The sequence below is a fragment of the Hipposideros armiger genome, unplaced genomic scaffold (assembly GCF_001890085.2).
Source record: "Hipposideros armiger isolate ML-2016 unplaced genomic scaffold, ASM189008v1 scaffold_447, whole genome shotgun sequence".
Classification (NCBI taxonomy): Eukaryota; Metazoa; Chordata; class Mammalia; order Chiroptera; family Hipposideridae; genus Hipposideros; species Hipposideros armiger.
The window spans coordinates 266,057-283,835 of record NW_017731797.1 but is presented as its reverse complement, the minus strand read 5'-3'; the positions used below and the strand labels follow the sequence as shown (position 1 = coordinate 283,835).

Genomic DNA, 17,779 nt, shown 5'->3' with positions numbered 1-17,779 from the left:
ATCATAAGGCAGTCCTGGGGGATAAATCACCAGGACATGTAAAATGCCTGGCAAAGGGTTAAAATTCAGTTAATAGTAAGGTTCCTGGCTTCTTGTTTGATAGAATTCTAGCATTCCATCATCTATTAGTTGGGTCACCCCTCCCCTAACATGACAAATGAGCCCATGCAGCTGAGCCCTGTCCCATAAACTGAGAGGGAGGGGCTTAGCTATACCTCACAAATCCCCTGATTGAGGGTGCCCAGGAATCCTCCAGAGTCTGAAAATGTGGTAACAAATTGGAGGCCTCTGACTCAGTGTGAGGGACAGCTCTTGCTCCCAGGGAGGCTCTTGTGTGATTGATGAAGCAGCAGAGAGGAGGGCAGGCTTTTCAGACCCACCTGAATTCTTGGAAGCCCAGGGAAAACAGGCTGGGATGGTCAATTTCAAAGCATCTGGCTGTGCCCCAGAGGCACTCTTGCTTGCCTCTCGCTTTGGGCATGCCATCAGCACTTCCCCACAGAACCAACCATTCCTGAGTTCCCAGACATCCTTTCTGTGGACATGACACTTGCTCTTCACAGAATGCCCGCTCTTCTTCATGCCATTCTGCCTGAAAGTCACCTCCCCATGAAACCTGCTCACAATTCCCAACTCCTAAGCAGCTTGGCTCACAAGCTCCTACTGGATTTTTGTCCCTTGCCACTTTGGCTCACTGTGGTTTGATGGCCTCTCCACACAGTTAATGAACAGCAAAGATGACATTTTTTTCATCATTGGGACCTCCTAACAAATCTTTGCTAAACGAAGAAATAAGGGCCTGAATTAGACTGAAGCTGTTGGGAATGAAAAGCAACTAAATCCTGAGTTCTTGAGAAAAAAGAGAAATTTGTATTTGTGACAGAAAAATGGCACGGGAGTTTCACACTAACTAGAATTGCCACTTAGTTGTCATATGACCCTAGACAAGTCACTTAACTTCTCTGAGCCTTAGAGATTTCTTATCTCTAAAATGGAGACAATTCCTATCCTAACTCATGAGGCTGTGGTGGGCTCAGATGGTTGTGTGTGTAAGCACGTTATACGGTGGAAAGCGGTTGGAATGTCAACCATTGCTATTAATGGGTCGTTGGGTGTGTGGCAAGAGAGAGAAGTCGAGATTACATGGGATTGTAGGCATAATTGACGAGGGTGGAGACTTTGGGCTACTCTGAGGCCCAGGGCCAGGAGTTTGGAATCTGGAGAATTTTCTCAAGAACACGTTTCCATCCCCCCCGCCCCTCATTCCCCCATGAATCTACCCCCCAGTCCTAGGCCAGAATCCTCCTGACCCCCTTTCTGGGCAAGGCCTCTTCCTTGTGGAAGCCTCTTGCTCTGCTTCCCTCCCAGTGTTGCCCAGCGCCCACTGATGAGGAAGAGCCTCTGTGGGTGATATCCCTTTCTCTCTCGGTTAGCCAGGGTTGATTAGTTAAATTCATTATTAATTTCGAAGCCCTCCCCAACAAAGAGGCTCATCAGCTGGTCAGGACTCCCATCGGTCTGGGGGAATGCACCAGACCGGCTCAGAAGTAAAGAGTCTACTTCAGCCCCAAGAGACCATTTTCTTTGATAGAAGCTGAGGCCCGGGGGCGAGGCCTTCCCGCCACCCCAGGGAGGCCCGGGCGCACACCCCTAGCTTCCCGGGTCCCGGTCCTGGCAAGAGGCTCGGTCATGGCCCACCATTTTGCACGAGTCTTTGGGGGCAGAGGCGGCCGTAAAAGGCTAGACTGGGGCTGGGGCTCAGCCAATTTCGCCCATGGGCCCCGAGGCCAGTCCAAGGATGGACGTCAGTCGTCACGCGGGACTCGAACCTGCCTTCTCATCTCGAGGCCTAGTCCGCAGTTGTGCTGCGCTAAGGCAGTGTCACTGTCGCTTTAAGGCGGCACTTTTTATTCTTCATTTGTTTACTTCTTCATGCGCTTTTCGTTTTTTTACAAAATGTGTTCATAATATCCATCCGCAAATGTCAGTCCCAGGCACTTACCACACATCTTGAAACCATTTCTGTAATCTTAAAAATCGAGAGGTAACAACCGTGAGACAACATCTCTCTTTAAAGATTCAATCCTCTTTTACGCTTTAGGGACTACTTTTTAGGAATAAACCATTTTTTGCTTCAGTTAACAAATGTTTATGACCTTCAAAATCCTTCCGCTGAGGACAGAGTACAATAACAGGCTTTAAGACGCACCTTTTCATAAGAATATTCTGCGTGGGCCCTCATAGACCATCGAATCTTCTCGTATTCCTGAAGCAGAATGGTATGGTCCAGATCCCGCCCCATCTTCTTTGCGATTGGCCTTCCTTCCTCGGCGAGACGTGTGACTCTTGACCAATGGTCGCTCACGTTTCTCCAGCAAGGGATAAGCGATAGAGGGAGGTGCCTTGGAAGACGCCCCCTACGCGTTTTGGGATTGGCTACGTCTCACGGCGCGTGAGGATGGCGGGCCCGAAACATGGGAACTACGATTCCCAGCTTCCTGCAATGGGGACTCCATTACGCACGCGCATAGGCGGGGCGACCAGGCTTCTATATAAAAGCGGAGCTGAGGGCTAGGAGGCAGCAGTTGGAAGTTGGCAGGTGGAGAGGCAGGTTGGGAGGGGAAGTTGGGGGAGGAGGCGGAAGAGGAGCTGTCGGAAGGGGGAGGAGGGAGGGAGGGGAGGGGAGGGGAGGAAAAGAGGAGGAGGCGGAGGAGAGCTGAGCTGAGCTGAGCTGAGCATCGAGCCAAAGGGGAGATGAGTTTGTCTGTCCTCGGATGAGGCTCCGGCCGGGCCTAGGGAACTGGGAGCTCGCATTGGAGCGACACCCGTGGAAGTGGGAGGAGGTGGCTCTGGGACCTTAACCCCTTGTGGGCTCTGCGGCAGGGGATTTAACCCTTTGTGGATCCGGCCCCTCGGAGGTAGCGTCATCGGGTAGTTTTAACCCCTTCGGGGCTGGGTTTAACCCGTTGGACTTAACCTCATCTCCTTGCCCACCTACTCCTTGATCGTGGGGGCGCTCTGCTGGGAGGCTTGAGGCCCACCCCCTTCACATTACGTACTGTTCGTGCTGCTGCGCCCCCTTGGACCCGCTAGCTAGCCGCGCTGTGGGCGCTTAACCCTTTACTGACGAGCTCTCCCAAGTTGCAACTGGAGTTGGTTGACAGAAGGATTGGCTAAAGGCTTCACTGCAGGAATTACCGAAGTGGACTCTTGGACATTTTTTAAAAGAAAAAAACCTTTTTTTTTCCCTTTAAGGACTTACAGCCAACATTTTTCAAACTTCGAGGACTCTGTTAGCCATGGCCGAGCCACTCTTGTCGGATTATCAGCACCAGCCTCAAACTAGCAACTGTACAGGTGCTGCTGCTGTCCATGAAGAGCGGAACCCCGATCGACCCCCAGGCGCGGAGGAGCGGGTGCCGGAGGAGGACAGTAGGTGGCAATCGAGAGCGTACCCCCAGTCGGGTGGCCGTCCAGGGCAGGAGGGGGAAGGGAGCGTGGAGCCCAAGGCGCAGCCTCTGCAGACCCAAGTCTGTCTAGAACCTAGCTGCCCAGAAGCTGACGAGAAGGGCCAGAATGGGGACGACTTGTCCGCTGGCGGCGCACCCCCGCCGGCGGCGGGAGGGGAACCGAGGCCCGAGGCTGAACTGCTCGCCCAGCCATGTCATGACTCCGAGGCCAATAAGTTGGGGGCTCCTGCTGCAGGGGGCGAGGAGTCGTGTAGACAGCAGCAGAGACAACTGGGCAAGAAAAAACATAGGAGACGCCCCTCTAAGAAGAAGCGGCATTGGAAACCGTACTACAAGCTGACCTGGGAGGAGAAGAAAAAGTTCGACGAGAAACAGAGCCTGCGAGCCTCGAGGATTCGAGCCGAGATGTTCGCCAAGGGCCAGCCGGTTGCTCCCTATAACACCACGCAGTTCCTCATGGATGATCACGACCAAGAGGAGCCGGATCTCAAAACCGGCCTCTATCCCAAGCGGGCCGCCGCCAAATCCGACACCAGCGATGAGGACTTTATGGAAGAAGCGGGCGAGGAGGATGGGGGCAGTGATGGGATGGGAGGAGACGGCAGCGAGTTTCTGCAGCGGGACTTCTCGGAGACTTACGAGCGGTACCACGCGGAGAGCCTGCAGAACATGAGCAAGCAGGAGCTCATCAAGGAGTACCTGGAGCTGGAGAAGTGCCTCTCACGCATGGAGGACGAGAATAACCGACTACGGCTGGAAAGCAAGCGGCTGGGCGGCGACGACGCGCGTGTGCGGGAGCTGGAGCTGGAGCTGGATCGGCTGCGCGCCGAGAACCTCCAGCTGCTGACGGAGAACGAACTGCACCGGCAGCAGGAGCGACCGCCGCTGTCCAAGTTTGGAGACTAGACTGAAACTTTGGGGGGGGAGGGGGAGGGGGCAAAGGGGACTTTTTACAGTGATGGAATGTAACATTATATACATGTGTATATAAGACAGTGGACCTTTTTATGACACATAATCAGAAGAAAAAAAATCCCCCCGGCTTTGGTTTGGTAAATTTAACTATGATGTAGCTTGTGTGCTTTTTCCGTTCTTTAATTATGTGAAACTTGAGTGTTGCTTTTCTTGTTTTTCTTTTTAGAAGTTTTTTTTTTACGTGCAAGTAATTTGACCAAGTTATAATGCATTTTTCTGTTAAAAATCCTTTCCTTAAACGGAGCTATAAGGTGGCCAAATCTAAGAACCATTAAATTCATTCTAGATATAATAAATTTAATATTTGTAAATGTAACAGTTTCAGTGTGATTTCTAGAGCTAATTCAAATATAGTCCTGATTTATTTTATGCGATTGCATTTCTTGGGGGTAAAGAAATCATTAAATTTGTCAGTTTGAAAAAATCTTTAATGGGAGAATTTTCAGTTTGCTGATTTTTCCCTTGAATGGGTTTTGGTATGCTACAAGATACAGTTCAGGCGAAATATAAAGACTTAAATAGCTTCCAACTTAAGTGTGCTTGCTTTCTAGTGCCTTGGTTTTCTTTCTTCATGCTGGAGAAATAAACCAGTGTTGGGTGTTTGGAGAGTAGAAAGTGGCTAAAATCAGAAGTTTAAAATTTAATTCTCAATAGCCATTCAGAAGTCTATTAACAAAAATGTAAACCTAATTTGGCAGTTTGTTAGACAACTGACGGCCTCATTTCATTCCTACAAGGTTTTCAGAAATCTTCCCCCACCCCCCACCCCCACCCATGAGGCTGGACGTTCCTGGATGCCTAGAAGAGGCTCTTGGTCAACCTCTTGCTTAACACAAGCAATGGTTGAATAAAATCTGTGGGGCACTACTTTGAAATATTTAGAGGTAGGGAATATCAGATTTATGTAGCAAACAGCGATTTGGGGCATTCCAAGGACTTACCCTAATTGTCCAATACTTAGGGGCTCCCTATACCAAAAAAAGGAATAGGAGCTGTCCACCTTTCCATGAGGGTCAAACTAAAACTAGAAATGCCCCCTTACTGCAAATCAAATATAAAGCTTCTGGTTAAGGAGCTAACTTAATTCTTTTGGGGCTGAGTGGAAATGCTGCACATTCCCTGTACATCCACTATTCTATTTCCCTAAACTGCCCCGATATAAACAGTTCTTGAGTAGTTATGCAGGGAGGCCCTGGGAATTACTTTCTGCCCCCAAATCAAAAGAAATAACAAGACTGTTCCCTCCTGTCACCATGGTTAACCCAGCCCACCTTCACCTGCCCTGCGTCAGTGTTTCCTTAGGGCAACTGCATTGCTCAAATCACTGGCACAGGGGTTAAACTTGGGGCCTTAGAAACCAAAGGGGGCCTTGCGGTCCACAAACCCCATGAAATTATGTTTACTTGTATGATGTGTACATTTTTCTGGGGGAAAGCATTCAAGAAAATCATGAGATTGTGAAACTTCTTGAAGGTTAAAAAAAAAAACCCGTAGAGAAAGGAAAATAAAACCTCCCACTGGGAAGTTTGCTTTTGCAGCTAAATGAGATAGTAAAGGTGATAGAACTTCAAGAATGAAATGCACCTTATGAAGCATAAGAAACACACAAATCAATGAATCAAGGGAAATGATGCCCATCAAGACTGACTCAGGGCCTTCAAAGCTAGACTGAGGTGGACTTATTCTGGCAGATGGTTCACTGGAGACAGTGTATGATCAGTTTTTTCTTATGCCTAAAATTAAATGTCTATTTTGAAATAGTTTTCGTGTTTTTAATTTTCCTTCTGCTATGATGTCATGCAGCAGTCCCAGAAACCTGGCTGCTTGGTGGACAGGCAGCAACACTGCCCTCTGGCTTTCCAGTGCAGCAAAACTTCTGACTGCACTAGGATGCTGCAGTGATCACCTCTGATTTTAGAACCTCTTAATAAGATGTGTTTATGTATAATGATCTTGTTTTCCTACTATTGGTCTTGGAAAGGCTTTATAAGTGCATTTATCATCAGAAAAAAATAGTGTATGTTTTACTCTTAGGAGAACTTCAGTCTTAAAAAAATACAAATATTTAGTTTTAAGTAATTCTCATAAATTACTTTGATTTACCTGGAGATATGCAACTTTCTGAACTTTGCTTTCAAAGGCACTAGCATTTTACTATGTTTATTGCATTTATGTTCTCAGAATGATAAGGTTTGTGTGAAATTTCAGTTTCTATCAACACTTTCTACATTGAAATACTTGACTAGCATATTGCACTCAGGGCAGAGAGAAGACTGAATTACCTATATTAACGGGATTGTGATGACAAATGATCCTCAAGTCCACTCTAGCCTTTCACTAAAGTCCTCTCTGCCAAACATTTCAAATGAGCTGCACAACAGACCACACTTACATGTTGGCAATTTCTTTTCAGTTTGTTCCCTTTCTAATACTGGGGCCTGGGTATCCAGCCAGGGCAAAGAGCTTCCCAGACTTTTGAGATAGCTGGCTGGACAGCTTAATCCTCCCTTTAGGTTAAGGAAAACTTTCTTGGGCTAGCCTGTAAGATAAAAAGGCCTCAGGAGACGGGGGCCCTTTAGATTTCAGTTTGGAGAGATAAAGCCAGGTAGTTCCAGACTCGTTTAGTTCTGAAAAATAGACTAAGTACCTCTAAAGAGAGGAAACATGATAAAAATTAGACTAGACAAGGAGTCAAAAAACCAGGGTCCCAGTCATACCTCTAACATATATATAATAGCAGTGCAACCCTGGGCACACCTCTCAAACTCAGCCTCATTCTTCATCAGCAAAATGGGGCCATGCCTACTTTACATAACTGCTATAAAGGATTAAATTAGATAGTATGAAAATGTACTACACATGCATACAGCAGTTGCCAACTTCATCAGTATTTTAATTTTCACTTCATCCAGGATCTATAAAAATATAAATTTTATACAATTATAAAAATCCTTTGCTTGGGGAAATGTAAAGATATATTTTACCCTAATGATTTCAAAAGTTAGAGAAACCAGAGTGAATCCAAGAAATAATTTTTTTAAAAATCCACAGCTGAATAGTTTACCTTCAGAAAAATCAAGGGCTGGCTACATTCAAACATTAGGTAATACACTACAGGTGTCCCCCTGGCACTTACACCTAGAACAGCTGGCAACAGATATTCACAACACTATGGAGGAAAAGTTGGCTAGAGTAGATAGTACTTGTACCCGAGTACACTCGAGTGTGTGGGTTTTGGTTCTTTTTTTTTAAATTATTTTTCACATTTGACAAGATCATTGGAATAAAATTCCACTTTACTATTCTTTCTCATGTAAAATGTAAATGGTTGATACTAGAATGAAAAGTAGTTTTTAAAAGAAAGATGTCAAAAGCAGGCCCTTAATACTGTGAGATTTGCTGACCAAAGATTAACAGTCGTACTTTGCAAGTGGAACGAAATATATGGTCTCTAGGAGGCAACGATTCAATCTTTGGCCAATTTTTGTCTTTGAATATTGGAAAGTTTACAACCTCATTCCATTTCTTGTTGAAAAAACAATGGCTGGGTTTAGACAGATCAATAATGTAGCTCTCACAAATCCTCCTGAATAAACTTTTTCTTGGGTTTTACTTAGGGGCAGTTCAACTATGACAATTGATGTAACAACATGCTCAACAGCAGTAATACTCCTAGTAGTTTACTAATAAACCTTTGCACACCATCAAAATTCTTTCAAATGGTTGAGCTGCTACAGGAAACTGTTGGTAAGTCTTTTGAAATAGTGTGATCTTTCAATACAGCACCAAGAACAATTACATTGGCTTACATTTTTCCCTATTCTATTTGACAGATTCACTGACGGTGTGTAAAGTGTTAAAAAGCCTTGGGTGTGTTGTGAACAAAAAGGATATTCCTGAAGGACATGTGGGAGCTTTAGAGTGCTCCATGCACAAGAATTTGAGAAAATGATAGCATCACTGCTCTTGTAAGCTACTCAGCAGAACTTGTCCTAACCTCCAGAGAGTCAGCAGAGAAGGTTAATTTGAAGTTCTGCAGCCTGCTCTAAACATGTAATTCTGCATACCTGGATGACTGCAGCACAAATTTAGGGCAAAGGCAGAAGACCAAACTGGAGGATGGACGGGAATGTCTAAGAGGTTAGTTCTACCTTCCTCTCTAGTTATTACTAAAAGTGTACTTAATAAAACAGCAAGCTTTTGAACAACTCAGACAAAAGACAGAGGAGCATGGTGAGAGCTAAACAGAGTAAAAAATTGGTTAACTATGGAAATCAAATAAGTTTAGAAGCATCTTCATCCTGAAGAGGCCTACCGCAAAGAATCAATGAATCCTGCTTATACATAGCCACTAGTCTCCAGGAGTTGGCCATTAGGCAATTGTAAAACGTCCAGGACTCCCCAGTAACAACTGCTTGGTACCCTGAGAGACTGACCCTTGTTCAGCCTATTTGGATGGGCACCTTTTGTGCTGCCACGGGCATACTTCAGTAAAGCAGGCCTCCCAACTGTCCCAAATAACCTTTGAAGCAGAAGTTCTAAAGTTCCCAAATAATAAAGTTGTAACGACTAAATGTTTAGACAGCTACTGAAGAATAGTTACTCCTCAAGGAATTGATGAGGGAGACAGCATTGATACCATTTTCAAATTAGGAAACTGAGGCATATAGGGTTTGTACAATAGAATTTGTCATAAACCACAAAGCAATTCACCTGAAAGGGGAATGCTGAGGAGGAAGTTGAAGGTCTGGTTGAACATTAGATGAACAATAGACCCAGCAACAAAATATTCTGGCCTAGTCTTCAGGATTTGGCCTCTAGCCAAGCCAACCAAGTCAGTGGTAGCACACACAGAAATAGAACTTGGAGTTCCTAACTTCCAGTCCTGTTTTGCCCAGTAGATAACCAAGGGACCATTAACAAACTGGTTTTATTCCCAACTTTTCTTATCAAGGAATGGAAAAGCTTATGGGTCAACCTTAAATAGGATAAGCTTTCTTCTTTATAAATGAGTGACAAATATCTGCACCATTTAGTAACATCCAAAGGTTTAACTACATTACTTCACAATGCAGGATGAATCACAAGAGTCTGGGATACTCCTCCATTCAATTCTTGACAGAACCAGAGACTCTTTAGAGCCCCTTTCAGCTTCTATATATAACTATTTAGCTTAGCTCCTACCAAGTTAGTGTCAGCTTTTCCTAACTTGAATCTTTTCATGATCTGAAGAAGTGTAAAATGAACATGATGTAAGCCAAAATCAACCTACAGTATGAATCGAGGGAACTGAAGCTTCATTTAGGATTAAGTGGTTCAAATTTTGGATTAAGAACTGGAGTCAATGCTGATCATATCTTTGCATTCCAGTTCTAAAGCTTTCTCTGAGAACATCTGGGGGACAGGGCGAGAAAATAGGTAAAGGTATGGAACTGTCGGTCTTACAACTTAAAAAAATAATTACTTTATTCATAGGAGCAGGGATTCAGTTCTGAAGAACCTTTCAAGGTTCTTGCTATTAAGGCCAAAGGTTTAGGAATGATTTGACCATCTGTAATTGGCAGTGAGTTTCATCACAAGGTACCCTCAAAGATAAAGCTCACTGTCCACTCATTGCCCTACTTCAAAGTCTACGTATGCATAATTTTAATTGACATTTTAGCAACAAAATTAAGCTATCCCTGAGTTGTAAATCTCTCTCAACTTAGATTGTGAGCAGTAGGAAGAGATGGTTTAATCTGCAATTCAAGAAAAGAATTTCACATCAAACTTCAATCTTTAAGAAGCCGCTACAGCTGTAACGTAAGGTTATTTATTTTTTTCAGAGCAGGTCTCTCCTATACCCCCAAACTCCACATATGTGAAACAGCTCCAAAGTGCAATTTCTATTTTGGTAGCATCTAGGATCTACATTAGAGATTTTCAGTTAATTGGAATTTCAAAATACAGGTTTCCTAGTAACAATGCACCAGGGGCAAAATACTCCCGCCATTTAGTTTGCAGAGAAAAATTCTTTAAACTGGAAAGAATTTGTAGTCTTACAAAGATTACATTAGAATTAGTTCGTTTTTTCCTCTAGGAGGGAAGACATTTCTCCAAAAGTTTTGGTAAAAGTTATGGCTCAGATTTCAAAATGCAAACAGATGTTCCTGAAGCATCTGAAATGGGCCACTCCATTTTTATTCCCAGAGCCGTGGCGATCCTAAATTATTTTGTGTCCCAATCCTGTATGGGGTGGGGAACCCCCCCCCTTGGTGTAAACTTGCAAGAGAAGTGGAACAGCATACTTTTGGCGTTTCCCAAAGTGGCTGGCGACTTGCGAGGTCAGGCCGTTCTGAGAATCGGGGCTGGGTAGGATAAACCTTGAAGGCAAGAAAATTCAGAAATTTCCAAGCATTGGGCTCGTCAAGGTTTCTACATGCCCCCATCTAGCTGGTCCCAGGGGAAATTAGTGGTTGTTACAGTAGAAAGAAGGCTGTTCCTTTTTGCAGCCCGGGCCGCAGGATGGCCTTGGTGTAAGGGGGGGGGGGGGATTTGGTGGGTGCACCCGGCTCTCCAACCTCAGAGCCTCCAGCTCACTGCCACGCCACAGGGACGCACAATCAGTGCTACGACCTCCACCCTCCCCCGAGGCGCCAGTCTTTGAAATCTGGCGTCGCCCCCACCTTGCCCGTCGAAGTGCGGGTCCCGCTACGCTGGGCCTCGCCGCCATACCCAGGCCGAATGGGGCTGGGGAAAGAACCTCGGCAAAACTCGGCCTCAACATCTGCGCCCCCGTGAAAGAACAGCAAAGGAGAGTCGTTTCACCCAGCCTCTCCCCAATCGGGGTCTCGGGAAACACGAAGTTATTACCCAAGAACCCCGCCCTCCGTGAGAGGCGAGGCTGCAGGGCTGCCGGGACGGTTTGAGGACCAGGCCCGGCCGGGGAGACTCCAACCTTCGCCCCTCCGGTCCCCGGTCCCACTTCCCGCCGACTCCCGGCACCGCCACTTCAGGCAACCCACTCGGCCCGGCCTCTCCCCGCGCCCGGACCACCCCCCATGGGGTGCTCTCACTGCGCAGCGAGTCCCTCCGCTGCCTCCTCCCAGCCCAAAATGGCGGCGGCGGCCGCCGATCCTTCTCGTCGCCTTCCTCTAGGACCGAGGATCCCTCCGCGCCCAAGCCCCTCCTGTTTCAGCCGGATTTATTTTCTGCCTAGTAAAGATTAACGCCATCAATGAACTCTTTAATTGAGCGTTGGAGGCGGATCTCGTTGTGCTTCCGCACAGCTAATCGTTGACGAAAGGGAGTATATTGGCAGACGAATTGACCAATCAAAGTAGGCAGCGGTGAGCGCGGGCCGACTTCCGCTCAAGAGTAGATGGGTTTTGGAGTTCTCTGTGTGGTTGTTGACGTGACAGGATCTTGGTCAGCCTTTCCAGGCTAGCAGAACTACCATCCCCAGCAGGCGCTGGGCTATCAGGCTGTTCCCTCCCTCAACCTTAGTGCCTGAGCGGCTTGACCAGAGCTGCTGCAACTGCAGCAAGAGGTAGGGCTGAGGCATTGGGAATTGCACAGACAGGCGATCACACAGATGTAGTCGTGTGCATAGCCCTTGACAGCAAATAGGTCAGTTCCGCCTTTGTAAAACCTTCCCGCCCCATTTCCCCTCTTCCAAGGAATCTATCCTCATCCCAGTTGGGTTTTCCCCCTCAGCTGCGTGCAATGCAAAGACTCCCCCCCCCCCCTTTCTTCTGTTTCCCTGTCCTGAGAGGAAAGAGGGAGGCAGGCCAGGTCCTGTAGATGCAAAGGCCTCAGTCCCAGGCTCAGCCCAGGCCCAGCCATGTTTCTTGAAGCATTGACTTCTGGAGCCCAGCCTGGGGAGGAGATTGGAGGTCGCAGTTAAGATGGAGGCCTCTGGAAAGCACCCCTCCTAAGCTTGCTACATAGTTTCTTTAGCCACTGCCCCACTGCACTCCCAGCCTCTCCTGGTCACTGCTGTGTGTATATTGGCCTCTTCAGGCAGTCTCTTTTCCCCCACCCTTTGAGTTGTTGGGGAAGCAAACCGTAGGCCTAACTCCTTAGTTGGCAGTCTGGGCCTCAGTGACTTCTAGGAGAACACTATAGGATGTTAAGTCCTGGCCTGGGGCCTGACAAACAGGACTTGGAAAGAAGGCTTCTTAATCCCCATTTGCCCCTTGCTGGCTAGAGGTGTGGAAACCAGGGTGTGGAGGCAGCCTTCAGGGTCTTCATTTGAAAAAGGGTGTACAGGTTTGGTGCTACAAAATGGCTGCTGCTGCCTTGGTAAAAAAAATTCCTGGGCAGCAAGAGTCTTTCTGAGGATTCTCCTTCAGGATTTAAGTTTCTGTTGTTATTTAAAGCAGGTGTCACTAGGCATCTGCTGGGAGATTTGGAACAGAAGAAGGTGGCCACTCTGAACCAGACCAACTGTAATACAGTCACCAGCAGCCCTGGAGGAGGCCAAGGTAAGCCTCCCCTCCTGACCACCTGAGCGCCATGAACATGGATCCTGCCACCTGGGATCCTGGCTTCTTATCTCAGATGTGTTGGCAGATTTGGAAAACCAGTATTTTTAAATGAGTCCCTACTATGTGCTGGGCAATACGCCAGATGCTAAATCTGTGCTATTTCGTGACATCCTGGTAGCCCTTCAAGGTAGGATTTATTATTACCGTTTTAAAGAAGCTAAGGTTCTGAGAGCTGAAATACTTTCTTTAGAATCATGCAGCCAGCAAGCAAAACACCCAAGGTTTAAACTTACGGCCTTCTGTCAACAGAACCCTGCCTTGCATTTTGTTCAGGCTGAGTACCAAGTCTGAAGCAGGGAAAAAAGTTTGAGCAATTGTTTCATAATTTGGAATGGGGTAGGGGGTAGGATGTTACCCAGGAGAGACGCAGAGACAGATTGTATCAGGCCCTAAGAATGTCACCTTCTGATCTAGCAAAGGAGCTGGAACCCTCCCAGCCCATGCTGTCTCTTACTGCCCCCACCTTGCCCATTCTTCTCCCCTAGTCCACAGCTCCCTATAGTTGAGGAGGGAACTCAGCTTCTCTGACTCACCCTACCTAGCCACTTCCAGTGTTTCCTGGATTTATTTAATTTGGACTTTATGACATGTCAGGGCTAGAAGGTTCAGAGTGGGCAAATGACTCAACCCGGTCACACAGCTTACCTACAGTAGTGGTAATTGTGGTAGAGGGACAAGCCTTCAGGAAGGAGGCAGCATGTGGGGCTAAGGGGCAAGCCTGGTTTGGGTGAGGGGAAAGATCATTAGGGGACATTTGCTGAGGGTTGGCAGCAGGTGAATGACGGTGCACACATAAACAAGCTACCCTGCCTCGTAGTTCCCAGTGCCCTGTGTCTTCCCAGGGAGGGCAGAGCTGTGTCTCATTTGACCCAAGACAGTGATGGAGACAAGGCCTGTCACCCTTGATTGATGATCTCCCTGCAGGTGAAGTAACATACAACAACAAACAACACACACACACACACACACACACACACACACACACACACACACACCTCCTTTCCCCTGAAGTTCTCTTCAGAGTCTCCAAAACACACGTAACACACCTCTAGCTCTTATGGGGCTGCATACATCCTCCTTACATACCCTATGATTGTATGGACTCATGGTCAGATGTCTCTGAACCATGTTGTACATTATAAAGCAAAGTATCAGTGGTAGTAGTTATTATTAGAATTCCCCAAACCACAAACTTAGAGCAACTCATTTCCCCTCCCCCACACTTAGTACTCCCACCCTCGCCATGACAGAGATAACCAGATACCCTGAACACACACACTCTTTTTTTTTTAGCTGAGCCATCCTACCACCTGTTGGCAGCTCAGCTCGGGCTGGGCATCGAACCGCTGTTGCTCAGAGCTTGTACTCTTGAGCGAGCTCTTAACCAACTGAACCACTCTGCCGGTCCCCAACTCACTCGACAGAATCCTTTCCACCTCTTAGATAAGTTCTAGAATTCTCTCAGCTACAGACCGGCAATTGACCCTTCCTCTCCCTAGTCCCCAACTTTTTCCTGGTATAAATTTCTTTCCTGCCCCAACTTTTGCCTGGTATAAATGCACTCTATCCTCTTTACCCTAGAATGACAGAAAAGAGAGTCTTGTGTTCCAATATCTTTTGGATCCCCCTCTCTAAGGGGCTTTATGTCATTTAACATGTGTTTGCTAAGTGCTACTTACCTTGGGCCATGCATAGGGACACAGTGGTGAACCGAACAGACAAGACACATTCTTATAGGAGGAAGACAGATGGTGAATGGTGCTGTGCTAAATTGGACATGGGCTGTTAACTGTGTCATGTGATAGGGGGTCAGTGGGAAAGGGAGATGGGAGGCTACTTTAGATAGGGTGGTCAAGGAGGGCCTCTCTGAAGAGGTGACATTGGAACGAAGTCCTAAAGGATAAAAAAGAGTTGGCTATCCAAATAGCTGGAAGCAGGATCAACTACATAATTTGTGGGGCACAGTGTAAAGGACTCTTTATTCAAAAAGTATTAAGAAGTTCGGGCCGGCTGAGTGGCTCAGTTGGTTAAGAGCTCGCTCAAGAGTTTGAGCTCTGAGCAACAGTGGTTCGAGTCAGCCCGAGCTGAGCAGCCGTGAGCTGCCAACAGGTGGCGGGATGGCTCAGCTAAAAAAAAAAAAAAAAGTATTAAGAAGTTCAAGACAATGACAGTAGAGCATAAAGCAAAGCGCGGGGCCTTTCTGAAGGAGAGGGGACCTCTGTGCAACTGCATGGGTCACTTGTCTTGTCCACGAAGCCAGCTCTGTGTGAAAGACAAGGAAGAGGGAAGAACAAGTGCCCTTTGAGCTTTTAAAGCAAGCAAATGCATCAGCAGCCACTTGCTATCCTGCTTTTCTCCTTTCCCTACTTCATTCATTCAAATAGTATTTACTGATGCCTACTCTGTGCCAGGCACTGTTCTAGGCATTGAAATTTCACAGTGAAGTACGCAGGTGAAATTCCTGCTCTCACTGTGAGTTTGCTTGGGGCGGGTTGGGGGACAGACAGGAGACAGATAAGCCATAAACAAACAAATGGTGGCAGAAGGGTGAGAGTTGCAGAGGCACCAAGTTAGCTGGGTATGGGAAGGTCTGATTTTTGGCAGTGGGGGACAGGAAAGGATTCCACCACCAGAGACAGGCTGGCTGTGATCCATCTTTCCTCATGTTCTCTTTTTAGACCTCTGGTGCTCCTGGGAGCCCAGAAACATCCCCTGAGCCTCATGAGCCTGGTGGTTCCCTGCCCCTGACACCCCGGATGGAGAGCCACTCAGAGGAGGACGATCTTCTGGGGGCTGGCGGTGCCCTGGGCTGGAACAGTACGGGTCTCGGGACCCAGAGCCCAAGGGGCTACTCAGTGGAGTCTGCCCTGGGCCGGAAGAAGCACCGCCGGCGGGCTTCAAAACGCAAGCGGCACTGGCGGCCCTACCTGGAGCTGAGCTGGGCTGAGAAGCAACAGCGGGATGAGAGGCAGAGCCAGAGGGCCTCCCGGGTCCGCGAGGAGATGTTTGCCAAGGGCCAGCCCGTGGCGCCCTACAACACCACCCAGTTCCTGATGAATGACCGAGACCCTGAGGAGCCCGACCTGGATGTGCCTCACGGGGCCTCCCACCCAGGCTCCAGTGGGGAGAGTGAGGCAGGGGACTGCGACGGGCCAGGCCAAGCTCATGGTGAGTTCCAGCAGAGGGAGTTCTCCGAGGCCTACGAGCGCTACCACACAGAGAGCCTGCAGGGCCGCAGCAAGGAGGAGCTGGTGCAAGACTACCTGGACCTGGAGCGGAGGCTGTCGCAGGCCGAGGAGGAGTCAAGGAGGCTGCAGCAGCTGCAGGAGTGCACCAGTCGGCAGCCTTGTCGCCAGCTGGAGGAGCTGGCTGCGGAGGTAGAAAGGCTCCGGACGGAGAATCAGCGGCTTCGGCAAGAGAACCAGATGTGGAACCCAGAGGGCAGCCAAGGCAGTGGAGAGCCGGGCACCTAGGGATGCCCCCCAGTCACATTGACCCGAGCAGACATTCCCATTTCATATACACTCAGGCCAGCTGGGTCTCAAGGAGGCGGGTGGCAGATGAGAACCACTCTCAGCAACCCTGTGCTCCATAAGAACAGTTCAAATAGGTTCAGACGTCCACCTTGTCATTTCCACAATTTGTTCTTTACTGTCATCTTATTTTTCACAAATAAATTAAATGGTTCTGGTGAAATCAGATGTGAGTGGCTGGGATTGATTTCACTAGGGCTCTGAGAATCAAACCACATTTGTCCCAGTGAGGTTTGGGACTTGGGGTCCCAGTCCCCCCTTGCCCCAAGCCCGGAGGACAGCAGAGCTTTGCACTGAGGACCTATCAAGATATCCAGGATGCCTGAATTCTGCTCCTGACAGCTCTGAAGGTTTTATAGAGGGGGAGGCAGAGGTGGGAGGGGGCTCAGTCAGGAGCCCCTGGGTTCAGCCTGAACTTGACTTAAGATGTCAGACCATTTGGAGAAGCTGGGAGCTTCCCCGGAGGAGAGAGGCCTGGGGCTTTTGGAGAAGGTCCAAGTGCAGGGGTTCCTTCAGGGTTTGTTCCCAGGCTCCCTGTATTCTGCCTATCTTCCCTACAGTGTAGAGGGTTGGACTAGAAAAGGTCTGGGTGTCCTGTGTCACCTTGTCCTTGACAGCCCTTCATCCCCCACATCTCCCAGCCAGGGGTTGGGCAGGAGGTTAGTCATCTGTTTGCCCCCTTGCCTCCTGGAAGGGCACTTAGAAGCAAGCACTCCAGGGCAGTTTTCTACTGATAGAACATCAGCCCAAGAAGCAGAGAGGGGCAGTGAATCGATCCTTAGCAGAGCTGGTGGCCCGGCTTTCGTGGTGCCGGCTATGCATCTGTGCATCCTGCTCCTCTTAGCCGAATCACCTGTATGGTTAATTCCCACCGAGGTGAGCCCCTCACTTGTCTGTGCATAATAGAGGGCTGAGTCAGCCTGGGTGATGCAAATACCACCAACATGCCAGCAGTGTTAGGCTCACACACTTCTCACACTCAGACCCACCCATCCCCAGACACCTGTCTCTTCCATCACCTTCCCAGCATCCTTGTTGGTCTGCAGAGTGTCAGGTTGGATGGTGGAGGGGGAAGTTGGTCAACTCACCAGTGAGCCTTTGTTGGCTCTGTCACCGTGCACAGGGAGGGGCAAAGGCCTGGCCAGCCCGGCCTAGCTTTCATTCCAGGAAGGCTCATCTTGACAGGCCACATTGGGCAAGAGAAGGGCTCAGACCTGGAACCTGCTAGATGGAAATGTTGATGAACTCTGTGTGTTGCCAGGACAACTTTCAT

The 17,779-nt window shown here is 48.2% G+C and overlaps 2 protein-coding genes across 4 annotated transcripts; both read left to right on the top strand.

Annotated features, from left to right (window-relative positions):
• Positions 1-2,588: 2,588 nt before the first annotated feature.
• On the top strand, positions 2,589-4,761 carry HEXIM1 (HEXIM P-TEFb complex subunit 1). 3 transcript variants are annotated; one of them, XM_019665654.1, is made up of 2 exons: positions 2,589-2,607; positions 3,256-4,761. In XM_019665654.1, the coding sequence occupies exon 2, from the start codon at positions 3,300-3,302 to the stop codon at positions 4,374-4,376; it is 1,077 nt and encodes a 358-aa protein (XP_019521199.1). In that variant the 5' UTR covers positions 2,589-2,607; positions 3,256-3,299; the 3' UTR covers positions 4,377-4,761. The 3 variants fall into 3 exon arrangements, with proteins under 3 accessions (XP_019521199.1, XP_019521198.1, XP_019521197.1); XM_019665653.1 differs by having other exon boundaries at positions 2,591-2,611; XM_019665652.1 differs by lacking the exon at positions 2,589-2,607 and adding an exon at positions 2,683-2,918.
• A 6,778-nt stretch (positions 4,762-11,539) lies between these two features.
• HEXIM2 (HEXIM P-TEFb complex subunit 2) lies at positions 11,540-16,672 on the top strand. The gene is given in 4 exon segments (XM_019665552.1): positions 11,540-11,642; positions 12,809-12,878; positions 12,880-12,910; positions 15,652-16,672. Coding segments are annotated over 4 exon segments (999 nt in total). The 3' UTR covers positions 16,447-16,672.
• The last annotated feature ends 1,107 nt before the right edge of the window (positions 16,673-17,779 follow it).

Coding starts and splice junctions, on each gene's coding strand:
- HEXIM1 (XM_019665654.1), top strand. CDS start 3,300: ATGGCCGAGCCACTCTTGTCGGATTATCAGCACCAGCCTCAAACTAGC.